General features: G+C 46.3%; 1 protein-coding gene across 1 annotated transcript in view; it reads left to right on the plus strand.

The window, feature by feature from the left end:
- LOC119098948 (uncharacterized) overlaps window positions 1–14,764 on the plus strand; it is a 157,636-nt gene that overhangs the window by 50,681 nt on the left and 92,191 nt on the right. The window contains exon 5 of the mRNA XM_037222003.1: window positions 6,477–6,641. Coding sequence (XP_037077898.1) covers window positions 6,477–6,641 — 165 coding nt within the window. The remainder of the gene's footprint in view (window positions 1–6,476; window positions 6,642–14,764) is intronic.

Genomic DNA, 14,764 nt, shown 5'->3' on the forward strand with positions numbered 1-14,764 from the left:
GCGGTGGAGAGATCGGCAGGGAAGGAGGAGGGTAGCGGCCGACAGATCGGCAGGGAAGGGGGAGGGCAGCGGTGGAGCGGTAAAGAAGGGAGAGTTATAGGGGAGCCTTGCACTAATTTTGTTGTGAATCGGCGAACTAGTCACCGCCGTACAATCCAACCAGATCCCACCCATGGCTCTTATGCCCGCGTTGCGCTAAATCTCGAATGCCGTCCTTTCCCCAGGCAAGGGGATGTTTCATGCATCGCATCTTGCGCATCTTGGATAGCCAAGCTGTAGGGCTTCGAGCAGGGCTGAACATTTCTCCTCAGAGTAAGGTATTCCGGCCCCTTTTAGGAGCAGTGACGCATGACATGGAGTTCAGTTTGGCATGCCATTTTTGGTGGGACCTATCTTCTGAACCAGTTGGAATTGAAAATTGTTCTTTGTTGGTATATTTGTTTTTTTATCGCAACCTGCCTGCGTGGCTCTCATTGTTCGTACCTTAACACGGATTTCCATTGTGCTGTGATGCTTTCAAATCCATGTTAATATGTCAGAAACTAGTTTTAATAGCCGGTGGCTGTGGGATTCCGGCCAAGGCAGACTGACTGCTGACATCTGCGCCAAACACGCCGCACAAAGACACTAGAGATCTATTGTGATCAACTTTTACTAGGCAACTACCCGATTTGTAATCGAGAGGCTGTGAATCACGATGGGAGCGTGCGTAGGGCTGCTGATCGAATGACATTAATTTTACAATACTCTAGTTCTCGATGTGAATGCAGTATGGGGCAGGTTGCGTGAATTGACCATGCTGTCGCGACAACTATCCGAAAACCTTATACGCATAAGCTTAATTTATCACACCAATTGTTGCAAACGGATTTGTGAGCTAAGTACGGTGCACTGCACAGTGCAGACGCAGTGCAATCTGATAAAATTGCATTGGGTCATGGACATGCCTTCTCTTCCCCCTCCTTCTTTTTAGACATAGCGGTATGACGGATGAGGCTCTATTTTTTGGGGGGGGATGGGCCTTACCCTCCCCTTCCGTGAACCTCCAATATGTGTGCTTCTAAGCATTAGATTTAAGTCCAAAGAATTTTGAAGCCCTGGAAGAAAAGTGCAGACGTCTGCGACTGCCGGAAATCCGGCCTTTGTCATCTCCCCTGAAGAGGCTGCTGGAACTCCGCTCATGTTGGTTATGCTCCACGCTGGCGTGATAATGAATGGGATTCACGGTCTCACCGACTGCCAGGGCCGTTCCAGACGGATGGCTTGTTCGATATCATGTGGGGTGCGGCGGTAGCGAGCCCGATCATTAGGTCCAGCCCAAGACCATCAGGTCCAGAGTCCAGCGTCCTAACCAGATCATAATATGGCATGAAAATAATTTCCTGGAAGCCTTCTTAGGAGGGCTTGCTTTCCCCATGTCATACGGTGTCCCCCAGGACTCGATCATCGGTCCAATATTGTTCACTTTGTTTATCAACGATCCATATGGATACTTGACTCATGGGCGCCTCATCTCCTACGCTGACGACACCATGCACATGAATTGCGCGCCTCCTGACGGACCGGGTCTCGGTGACCTCAAAACCAAACTGGAACTTACCATGCGTGAGCTTCAGAACTGGTTAAGTGCCAGGTCTCTCCAAATGAACAGAAGAAAGCCTGCTTTTATGCTCGTTGGGTTAAAGCAAAATTGAAAAAGTAAACGGACTTCTACTTTGAAGGAAATGGTTCTACTTTGCGCGCCTCAAGTAGCATCAAAATTCTCGGCGTCATATTCGACTCTGGCCTGTCAGGGGGTGCCCATGTCTCGAGCGTCGTGAAGAAATCCTACGTCATCCTCGTTTCTCTGTACACATTCCGCCATTGCTTTGCTTCAGATGTTCGCAAAATCATCAACCAGGAGTACGTGTTTCCTCATATCACGTATTGCCTGCGCGCATAGGGTGGGGCGCCCAATATTCAAATGCACAAAATTTAAAAAAAAATATCAGCTTTCCTCCAAGAATAGATGCGGGCTCCTAATGCATCGCTATATAACTCCGGCTACAAATCCCTCGGATGGCTGAGGACCCAGGCCATAGTGGCGCACCGCGACGTGATATAAGTGTTTAGAGCGCTGAAAGAGGCAGGCGTGCCCCACGAGGTCCGCGCGATTTTGTCCCACGCGCCGCTGTTTTGCCCGCAAAACGCACGCCTCGAGCAGAGGTGGCCTGTACCTGCGCAGGCACCGATTGACCGCCACACAGGACGTTTTTGCATCAAGTCGCAACTGCCTGAAACTGTCTGCCATCGATGTCCGTAAAGTTAGCGATTTATTCAGCTATTTTTTCAGCGACCAGTTTTGATTTCTCTGAAGAAAGGGTCGGAAAGTCAGTTGTGGCATGAGAACACCAAAATGACCCTTGTTTTGCAATACCTTGTGACCTTCAAGGTCAAACGCTGGGTCAGAGGACGAGCAACTCGATATCACCCAAAAACTACCGGCCGATTTGAAAACTGTGAACAGCAAAATATTTAAAAGCGCAAGAGCTAGCGTCCGTCAAAAAGTTCTGACTTCTCAACGTCACCCCTCAAGGTCAAGCATGGGCTCAAAGGGCGGGGAACTCCATATCACCCGAAATTGACCCGGCCGATTTTAAACTTCTTAACACTAGATAATTTCTTACCGAAGGAACTAGCGTCCGTCAGGAAGTCCTGACTTCTCAAGGTCACTCTTGAAGGACAAACGTGATCTTAAAGGACAGGGATCTCCATTCACCCAAAAATTACCGGCCAATTTTTAACTTACAAGCATCAGAATATTCACCAACAAAGAGCTAGCGCCCGTCTAAAGGTCAAGACCTCTCAAAGCCACCCTTTAAGGTTAAACGCGGGCTCAAAGGACGGGGAGCTCCACATCCCCCAAAAATTACGGGCAGGTTTTAAACTTGCAAACATCAAAATATTCACCACAGAAAGAGCTAGCGTCCGTCAAAAAGTCCAGTCCTCTCAAGGTCACACTGCAAGGTCAAAAGAGAGCTCAAAGGACGTGAGACTCAATATCACCCAAAAAATAGCAGCCGATTTTAGGCTTGCAAACATTAGGATACTCAATACAGAAAGAACTAACGTCCGTCAAAAAGTCCTGACCTCTCAAGGTCAATCTTTCAAGGTCAAACGTTTGACATTAAAGGATGATCTTGAGAAGCCAGAACTTTTTGACCGACATCAGCTCTTTCTGTAGTGAATATTCTGATGTTTGTAAGGTAAAATCGCCCGGTAACTTTCGGGTGATGTGAAGTTCCCCGTACTTTGAGCCGCGTTTAACCTTGAAGAATGACCTTGAGTGGCCAGGATATTTTCACGCACGCGACGTATTTCTGTGGTGAATATCATGATGCATGCAAGTTTAAAATTGGCCGGTGGCTTTTGGATGATATGGAATTCCCTGTCCTTTAAGCCCGCGTTTAACCTTGAAGGGTGACGTGGAGAGGTCATGACTTTTTTGACGGACGTTAGCTCTTTCTGTGGTAAATATTCTGATGTTTGTAGGATAAAAATCTGCCGGTAATTTTTGGGTCATGTAGAGTTCCCCGTCCTTTGAGCCCGCGTTTGATCTTGAAACGTGACCTTGACAGGTCAGGACTTTTTGACGGACGATAGCTCTTTCTGTAGTGAATATTTTGATGTTTGTAAGTTAAAAATCGGCTGGTAAGTTTTAGGTGATTTACAGTTCTCCGTCATTTGAGCCCGCACTTGACCTTGAAGCGTGACCTTAAGGAGTCAAGACTCTTTGACGGACCCTAGCTCTTTCTGTGGTGAATATGTTTCTGTGGTAAATATGTTTGGAAGCTAAAAATCGGCCCGCATCTTTTTGGTAATATGGAGTTCGTCGTCGTTTGAGATCACGTTTTTCCTTGACGGGTGACCTTGAAAGGGCAGGACTTTTGACGGACGCTAGTTTTTTCGTTGTGGATATTCTGATATTTTAAGTAAAACATCTGCCGGTAAGTTTTGGGTGATATGGAGTTCCCTGTCCCTTGAGCCCGTCTTTGACCTTGAGAGGTCAGGACTTTTTGACGGACGCTAGTTCTTTCTCTGGTGAATATTGTGACGTTTGTAAGTTAAAAATCGGCCTGGTAATTTTTGAGTCACAAGGAGTTTCCCCGTCTTTTGAGCCCGCGTTTGACTTTGAATGGTGACCTTGAGAGGTCGGGACTTTTGGCGGACGCCAGTTCTTTTTGTGGTGAATATTCTGATGCCTGTAAGTTAAAAACCGGCCGGTAATTTTTGGATGATATGGAGTTCCCGTCCTTTGACACTGCATTTGACCTTGAAGGTTGACCTTGAAAGGTCAGAACATTTTGACGGACGCTAGCTCTTGCGCTTGCGATTGTTCTGATGCTCACAATTTTCAAATCGGCCGGTAGTTTTTGGGTGATATCGATTTCTCCGTCCTTTGACACAGTATTTTTACCTTGAAGGCCACATGATATTGCAAAATAAGCGTCATTTTTGGTGTTCTCATGCCACAATGACTTTGGGACTCTTTTTCAGAGAAATCGGAGCTCGTCGCTGAAAAAAATCGCTGAATAAGTCGTTAACTTCACGGATATCTGACATCGTAGTTTGTGATGCCACAACACTAAGAATGCATCAGACCGCCATACGTGACGTTGAACCACTGACTTCTCGCCTTATCTGGCCCATAGTGCATTTATAATTCCTTTTTAGCTTCTTGACCATAGCGTGTATCATTTTATGGTACCATTGCTCGTGCAATTTTGTCGTATGCCTTTCGTGTGCGCCTTTGTGTACTTCACCTGTATCTTACTTGAAAATTTCAGTTACCTGAAACCGTTAGAGGCACCGTGTGGATCATTTCCAATATAGCCGTGCTTCGTGAAGGGTGTTAAACATGTGTAATTATTTGGAACCATTCGGAGCAAATATGAATGTACAAATTGTTTCGGAACCGATTTGTTATCCAAATAACTTGCTGGAGCGAAATCGACAGGAAACATGTTTTTGACCATGCTCCTGAAAAAATGAAATGTCTCAAGGCCTTCCACATTGCTCTGCAACGCTGAGAAAAGCCCTGCAAAAAATTAAATGGAAATGCCGGCAGGGATAACTATTTCAGCGATGATCTTGTTCGCATTGGTGACTTTGTCCATTGTATCCACTTCATTCCTTTTTAACAACATTATAACCACTGTATGCTAACTTATACGTATGTGTTAAGGCCACCTGACACCAAATAAGCACAGAGGTCTTATGTGAACAGCTATCGGATTTCAGTATAATAGAAGGTGCTGGTTAAACGACGTTGCCAACAAACATTCATTGAATTGTCTTTATTGATGGTCACAAGTGGTCAACACCCTGAGAACTCTGGCTTCATGATGCGTAAAGCCCGGATTTCACAGCTCTTCCTGACTTTATTACGTTATGGTGTTGTAAAAACACAAATTAAGCCGATGGGCATAGTAGGAACAAAACTTTTCCCGGAAAAGTTGACTGCGTAAATCGATTCTCATGGAAATTCGCTCCTTTCATGCAGCACCACACATGTACATTTTTGTGACATATCGTTACCTCGGATACAGCTAGGTGCCTCCGCAACTAACAGCGCATGGCGTGTTGGCTTTTCCAACCAAAGCTATGACAGAAAACGCGAAGTGCCCTAACTAAGTTTCTAAGTTAATGTTTTCTACAACATGCAAAAGTGTGGCGACAGGACAGATCGTTGACTCGTAATCCCACTGGACATGAGCTTCGAGACGGGCGCATTGTATGGCAGGCAGACAGGGTCAGCCGGCAACTGGCCAAACAGGATCAGCCTGGTCTGCGGCGTCATGCCGTAGCTCTGTAGGACGTGTATAATCCTCCTCATGGCTTACTCGATACGCCGAGGGAAAATTGTTGGCGGAGCCGGATTAGGTCAACTTAATTGGTGGTTTCTGGTCGCATACGGCATCTGCTTAGCTGATGCGCTGAACGCTTTACCACCCATGCAAACCTTCCGAAATAATTAAAACAGGGAATTTCAAGTGTTCTACCACGTTCACAGAAACATCACCAACAAAATCACAATTGCGAAATCATGTGAATTTGAACTTGATATGCACGCAAGAGCTGCAAGGTTATCAAGCTGTCCTTCGAAAGGTAATTCCCCTACCGTCAGCCGACCCATTGAAAACGTTATTAAAAGGGCCGGCGAAAATGCACGGGGCTCAGCCGCACCCTGCGTTGGGTCCCAGCTCAGGCCAGCAGGACGCTCGCCTGGCCAACAGATTGAGCAGGTGTTCTCCGGCAGGTAGCTTGCACCTGGGCACGCGGACCGCCACAAGGTCCTCCTACAAGAACCCCACTTTCACGCCGCTTGAGACATCACGACAATTCGCATGGTGGCACAAAACCACCGTTTTGTGTCACACCTGGTGCCACGCAGGACGCTGGTGATGTCTGACTCAACGCGTCGCCCCTGTTCGCAGTGCCACAAGGCATACTCGGATGCGTACCGGTCGCACGTCTCGTCGCCTAGCAACGCCACGCTTGCGGCGTACTTTGATGCACACAACGCCTACGTCCAGCAACTACACGCTGCTAATGGCATGGTGGTCGAGTTCAACGGTACCACGCTGCCACAGCTGCTGCAGGTAGGTACCTGATCAGAGCGTACCCACGCGGCACGTGTTGATGCAGTGCGGGGGCTGAACTGCTGACACCCCCTGTCCGAAAATTTGTTTTCAAATCGGGAGGTTGTGAAATAATTGACACGTCCAATGTGTCCAATAGCTTTGCTGCCGCTTGCTCGCGGGAAATGTGTTAAGCAGACCGGGTAACAAGAAGAAAGACAGCTTTGGTTTTGAGTTGTACTCTAGGTTTAACAGGACCTGCACATCGTTACGTACGAAAGCTACAAACACAATTCGACGGGACAAAAGTTCCAAGACACGTCATGTGTATCTAGTGTCATTAGATCAGAAGCAGCTTGCTCTGATTGTATCGGCAAGAAGGGCGTGGTGCGACGCAACTAAGCCCTGTCTGTGTCATCGTTCCGAGTTCGGTCTGACGTAAACATGTACAAAGCCGATAGGCTTTGATTGTTTGACGCCGCTGAGGTTTGAATTTTAGCTGATGAAATCATGTTTCAGAAAGAGCACCGTTAATTTAAAAAAGCGACCGATGGAACTACGCATTTGATGGCATCGGTGAAATTGGACACTGGAAAATAGCGTTGAAACCTTGGCGCCGAACTCTCACCTCTCGTTGGGTGTGGTATGTGCTGTAGTCATGCCACTGTTCAATGAGGCCATATCGGCCTTTGCACGGGCTCGAGCTCTGCCTTTTTGCGTTTGACTTCAGCCACGTACATGATCTAGCTCAAAAGCCGAACTCAATAATTAAAAAAGGCATGCATTCAGACAACATTCATGCTAAGCCAATGCGGTGGAGACTTGGACGTGAACATTTGACACGTTCTGGCTCAGACGGGAGTCAAAATTAGTCAAGGCAAAGCTGGGAAGCTAGGAATGCATTATAAATGACTATAAATCCATATTATGGCAATGCGCTGCCGAACATTCATGTGTAAACGTTATGCTCATGGTAACTAAGAAGTGTGTCAAAACGACATAAGAAGTTGCCGTGAAAGTTGCATCACGAAATGTGAGTTTTCATCAAGACGATTTTGTTTGTGATGATTACAATACTCTAAGTACATCTCTAAACAATATAAACTTGTACTTGAACACGACCTTGTGCTTCCACAGCTTATTAATGCAGTTACTGGTTCCTAGCCAATTCCCATTGAGTAATTCACTCAGGTACTCTGGTGGCCGCTGGAGTGTTTGTAGCTTGACCTTGCCGCGATTGCAGTACATTCCTGGGGTCTCATCTGGTCATTTCTTGGGTTAAAATTGTCAGCCAATGTCCATCCTGCCGATTTATGTATTCTCGCAGTTGCTGCTTTTGGCAGGGAAGGGACGATTAGGGGTGTTTTAGACGAACCTGCTTAAGAGACATAACATTTTTGCCAACGTTGCCCACGAGGTTAATTTGACACTCCGAAATATTAAAGTTTTTAAGAGGAGGAGACGCTTAACTCGCAAAGTAGGTCAGGTTAAGTGTGATCTATATGCCAAGCTTGCAGGTGGCTGGGTTGGAATATTTGGGTCAAATAAGGTCAATATCAAACTCGAGACTGTCTTGCGAAGTGACAATGGACCTCTTCATGGAACCAGCTTTAACCCAGAAACTGTTTCTAAAGAAGAAATGAATGGTGTTCAAATCAGTTCAGTGACCTTATCTGATTTTAAACGGTCAAAATGACCAACATTCTTCGAGAATACCTTGATATTTAAAGTTACAATGGGCTAAGGAACTATCAAGTGCGATATGTTCCTAAAAGCAAAAGGTGATTGAGATCATTTCAGGTCATTGACCTCTATCGAACTTAGATATAGTCAAAAACAGTGAAATGCGGACGTCCTCGTAATCAATGAAGTGAAACGGAGCGCCAAAAACAAACTACCGCATAATGCAAGGTTTCAGTAAAAGCACAGTTTTGTGTTGAACTTGATCTGTCCTTTGTGCCAGGCTCAGTATCAACTGAATCAGTCGTCATCCTGCTTTCATTGGCGTAATTATCTAACAAACCATCTCAAACCTCTATGACTTTGTCTAGCATGCCATTGTCGCATCACCTTAACGGTTTGAACTGGACGAATTTTAGCTTAAGAGCCAAGCATTTTATTTCCCGTCAGCCATGACCTGACTTGAACTTGTTACGGGTCAGCAACCTTATGAGTTATATATATATATATATATAATACCAAAAGATGGGCTTTTCGATTGCCAATAGCTACGTAAGGTTTGAGGAGAAGCGCTACACCGTCCTGAAATTATTCTGGATAAACCTCAATAGCGGGGAAATGGAAGGGGGTCAAAGTGATTCCCTGACCACCCGAGCGAGTGCCAATGCTAATCTTATGAGGCTAGTTTGATCGCGCTGAATTGCGCGGCAGAGCTGCATTAGTAGTCCGATATTCTGTGTCAAAAATATAGAATTTCGGATTTTCCCACAACGAACGGTTCTCTAGTTATTTGGTGCCAAATCACGTGTATCCCCTGTATTATATATATATATATATATATATATATATATATATATATATATATATATATATATATGTGTGTGTGTGTGTGTGTGTGTGTGTGTGTGTACGGTCAAAAGATGATAATACAAAAACATGTAGAGATCAAGCATGTCTTGCAAAATACTGCAGAAAACTGGAAGTTTTGGTGAAAATATAATAATTATGTAGGCTGTCCTCTGAACCACCTTCCATACAATTCGGGATATTTTACCAGCATGATGTGTCCAGGTGATTCCGAAGACAGCCTTTATTTGGAGAGCTTATGCATTACTCACATGCTTTGCGTTCTGTCAACGAGCAATAGGTCGCCCTGCAAGACTGAAGACAGGTAAACAAAGCTACCTGGGATAAGCTGATACGAGAACTTACCTTCACCCTCCGAACATGTGTGAATTGATGGCTTGCCATCAAATATGATGAGTGTTTTCGAAGTTGCGCTCTCGCATTCTGAAGTGTAATGGCTTCATTCAAAGCGAAATTCATTTAATATCAAGCTCATGCTATGCAGAGAATGTTAGGCAACTATTGCACATGAGATAGTACCGAAATGATCACAGTAAGTTAGAGACCTATGCGCTGTCTCTGTGGCGTTCGGCAATAAGTGCCCTGTCCTTAACACGCGCTCGAGTGGCCGGTTGAGTAGCACACACTCGGGTGGGCGGAGAAAGTGTGTGTGCGTGTGGTGTGGGGGGGGGGGGAGGAAATTTAAATACCTGAGTACTAAAAACAAAATTAAGTGACCCAGGGACACCAAATTTACGGACTGGTTTGGTCTGTAAGGGAGAACTCACTTGTGTCAAAAATTGAGGTTGATTCATTGCGAACTTCAGGTCAAATAAGGTCAGAGAGTGTAAACCTCCAGACTGGTGCTTAAGTGCCCCGGGCCTCCACATGCAACTGCCGTCATTCTGGATACCTGTTCCGACAAAATGGTCACTGGTGTTCATTTTGGATCAGTGACTTTGCTCGATCTTTGGAAGGTCATGGTGACCACAAACCTCTGACATGTATTCATTTTTGAATTTCAATGAGTGTCAAGGATTACGCTAGGCGGTATGGTCCTAAAAACAAAAAGATGAACTTGGTCACTATAACTCATGGCCTTCCCCTAACTTTACAAGATCCGTGGAATGTGTCTGTTGTGATCCCTGTCATTAACAAATTTGAAATAAGCAGTAGAAACTACCCGTTAAAGCGGACTCTCCAGTAAAAAGGTAGGTTTGTTTTAATCTCGGCTTGACCTTCATACCTGACCCTTAATGGAATTTGTCGTAATCCTAACTTCAAGTGTTTACTTACCTAATGAATCATCTCAGAAATGTATGACGTCGTCTAACACTCCGTTATCGTATCAGAGTGAACGGTTGCTTAGGAAGTGACTTCGTGGAAAGCTCCGACCTGAATTTGGCCTGTCATAGATCAGCGTCCTTACAAGACACATCTCATTTTGCGTACCAAAATATTTGCTATTCAATTGCCTACAGATACAGAAAGTTTGGTACGGCTACGCCGCGCTTTTAGAAGTTATTCAGGAAAACCTTCGGGAGGAATTGGCCAAATCGACACCTAACCGAGCGCGTCTCAATTGAGTGACGATGTGGTTGAAGTACTGGCAGTACCCGTTATTTGGTGTCACATGTAGTTATGTGCAGGGCAGCGTCTGCTAATTTCTGATTTCTGACTTCTGTCACGTGGAGGCCCTGTTTTATTTGGGTGTGGTGTATTTTGCTACGCAAATGAATGAAGGCATGGGCGCTGTGATTATTGAAGCAAGGACTGATGCTGTTGATCAACGTCAAGCCAAACAAACCCGGTGCCGGATGTGGGGCAGCTTTCAAAACGTCCCGAGACCACCGTCGGCCAGCCTTCCTCGGCAGGTTTGGGAATTTGCCCGCCCTCTCACGCAATCCACGCGATCAGCTGTGCCAGCTCAAACGGCACAACACAATCTGCGAGCGCGCGGGCTAACCAAACAGCGCGCGCCTGGGATCTGTCGCCACCTGACCGGCCGCCAGCGGCCGCCGGCCCGCCGTGCCCCGCTGGCCCGGCGGATCGGCTGCCGGCCCGCCGTGGCCGCCGGCCCGCCGTGCCCCCGCTGCCCGGCGGATCGGCCGCCGGGCCGCCGTGCCCCGCTGGCCCGGCGGATCGGCTGTCGGGCCGCGCCCGAGACGCGATCCGTCGCACGCTGGAACACTCGTGGTGCGTGCTTTAGGGATGCAGAGTCGTGTGCTCCAAATGTGACATGGTGTCCGCTTCAGAACTAGTCTGTATGTGCGGGAACCGGCCTGCAGATAAGGTTGGCTTCGGCTGGTATCAATACTAAGCTACGCCGTGCGCCGGCGTTGTTAGACGAGGCGCCACGCCGGCGGCCGTCATTGCTTGTTTAGTAGAACCACCTTGCTTTGCATCATGTGTATCCAGTGTGCGCTTCAATGTAAGGAAATGGAGTTTCAGATCCTTTGTTTTTCGCGAAGGATGGCCAGGCCAATTCGATTGCAATGGGGGGCGTTCGGGAAATCTCGTCCAATCCTCTCCACTCCGTTGGCTGAGACGGGATACGTCCCTCGCCGTTGTCTTGTGGTCGACTATGGTTCGCGGTGCTTTTTCCAGGGCTGTACTTCAGTCATGATATATATATATATATATATATATATATATATATATATTTATTTATATATGCATATATATGTTTATATAAATATATATTTATTTATATATGCATATATATGTATATATATATCCATATCTATATCTATATCTATATCTATATATATATATATATATTTCTCTCTCTCTCTCTCTCTCTCTCTATATATATATATATGTTTATATATATATATATATATATATATATATATATATATATATTACCGCATTATCCTGTAACGGCCTCTAGACTGTTAACGGGCTTCTACCCTAAATTGCTTTGCATTCACATCAATGTCACATGCCACACAATCATATTCCGCATGTGTTTGGAAAATTCACATATATGCGCTCGTTGGATAGCGCGTTTGCGGTTTTGCCGCTACCGCACGGCAGATCATTTCTCCTGTGTATTCCGACGGGAACCGGGCGTGGAGCAGGAATCCGACTATTTGGTCCCTGGCTGCCGCTCCGATCACTCGCCAGTCTCCTGCAGCGCCTCACCCGGACCGCTCGATCTGCACGCTGCATACACAGATGGGTGAGACCAAACGGTGAACTAAATCAATGCAAAAACGGCGAAAACGAGGAAATTAAGGGTAAAAACGCTCCAGCCTTTGCCTGTGATGTTTGCTTTAGTGGCACACGCCCATGCTGGAAAATACTTGGCTAGGCGCTCGAACCTGTCAAAACAGGTCCTGGGAGAACCAAATCGATGGGCTACCAATGTTTCACGCAGGTTATTGCAGAAGTCGAACCATTCATCAAAAGGCGAATGAGGGATCCGGACTTGGCAGTCGTACATTTGAGCGAAACCGCTGAACTCGGTCACTCATCAGCGCGATCTGCGCTACTTGACGCAACTTACCGGCGTACACGGGCTGCCCATGTTGACGTAAAGACATGCTTTACGGGATGTTACTACATTAGTGTTGCTGCAAATAGCGCGACGAACAGAAATGCGACAGCATTGGTTCTACGCGAGATTACTTCCGCAAGAATGCCTAAAGCGCTCACTTACACGCGGCATTGCTTCTGCCGCACAGACGTATGTGCAACATTACTGCCATACCCCAAAAGGTATGCTTCAAAAGCTTATGCCCGTTAATACTTTTAGTGCAAAAACTTCGTGCTGTGCCGTTTCCAAGACGTGACGGTACAAAACAGCTCAGGACTGACACCCAAGGGTGAGATCAGAACAGAAAACAGGACAGATGCGGGACAGGGAAATACCGGAAGAAATCGTAGAAGACAAGGCAGGGCATAAGATCGCGGATAGACCAAGGTGTTAGACGAAATGAGGACAGAGGTCAGGGTAGAAATGGAAAGAGGGAGAACAGAGGACAGGACAGAGCTCTCTGTCCCCTGCCCTGCCCAACGATGGGGCAGATGACAATGATGACAGAACGAGGCGGGACAGCACAGCACAGTAGATACCACAGAGCGGAACATCGGACAGAGCAGGGCCGCTGACAAGGCGGGTCCTAGAACAGAGCAGGGCAGGGAACAGAAAAGGGCCAATAGCAAGGCATGGCAGGGGACAGAACGGGACCGAAAACAAGGCAGGGCAGGATACAGAACGGGACCGAGAGCAGGGTAGGGCAGGAGACAGAACGGGACCGAGGACAGGGCGGGGCAGGAGACAGAACGGGACTCACAGGGTGGAATGTCGGTCAGTAAGGGTCGCGGACAGGGTGAGACCGAGGACGGGGCGGGGCAGGAGAGAACGGGACCGAGGAAAGCATAGGGCAGGGGGGTCGGATGTGGTGAAGGATAATGCAGTATCGCGGACGGCGTGCGGCATGAATCCGGCCAGTGCACAGGACAGATACTTAAGCGGGGGGGGGGGGAGGGGGGGGCGGGGGGGGGGGCAGATAGCAGGTTCGGCGAAAAGCTGGGAGGGGGGTGTGGACAGGACAAGGCCGTTCTTGTGTTATTCTATTTCTGAGACCAGTCCTGTCCTGCTGGCCTGAAATGTCACTCGTGCCTGTCTTGTCATATCCCATTTCCTTTCACCCGCTGCACAGCTCTGCTCCGCTCCGCCCAGCCTGGCCTCGTTCCATTCTGATCCGACTCATTCCGTTCCGTTCCTTTCCGTTCCAGTTCGTTACGTTCCGTTCTGTTCTGTATCGTACCGTCATTGCCGTAGTGTAAGTAATGTCAGGCAGAAATGTGGACGGTGCACATTTTAAATGTTGTGGTAATGACAGGCATAAGCTTTTGAAGTATACGTTTGTCGTGTAGCATTAATGTCGCGTATAGTTATATATAGATATATAGATATATATCGATATATATATATAGTATAATATATATATATATATGTAAATACCATGTATATATATGTAATCATACACTATATATATATGCATGATATATATATATATATATATATATACACACATATATATAATATATATGCACATATAATATATATCTATATATATATATAGATAATATATATATTAATATTATATATATACATATGCTTCCCCATGTATTAGATATCGAAGCAATATCGCGTACAAGTAAAAATGGCATGATTTTAACAGAAGAAACGATGACGGGTAAAAGTTTTAGAACCTTAAGTTGTGTCATGTAGCACTAAGGTCGCGTACAAACCCTTGCAGTAGAGGTAATGCCACGTGATGTATTTGTAGTACGTAATGCTGCGTAAAGTATTTGCCATGGAAGGCATGACGGGCATCCGTTTTTGAAGCAGAAGTTTTGCCGTATAACACTGTATCACGTATAAGTACGTGCAATAGAAGTAATGCCGTAACGCTTCTGTCGAACGGATATTTTCCTTGACACTATGCCAAATAATCACCTTAGTTATAACGAGGATTAAAACACGCTTTACACCAACGCTGGCGTTTGTCCGTCTCCAAATAATAATTTTGTTGCAATGTGCTAAGAAGTCATACACAAAGCTACTAAATTTTGGCAAGCTGCAGACACACGATTCAGATCAT

This window comes from Pollicipes pollicipes, unplaced genomic scaffold, assembly GCF_011947565.3.
Source record: "Pollicipes pollicipes isolate AB1234 unplaced genomic scaffold, Ppol_2.1 Scaffold_4740;HRSCAF=5597_pilon_pilon_pilon, whole genome shotgun sequence".
Classification (NCBI taxonomy): Eukaryota; Metazoa; Arthropoda; class Thecostraca; order Pollicipedomorpha; family Pollicipedidae; genus Pollicipes; species Pollicipes pollicipes.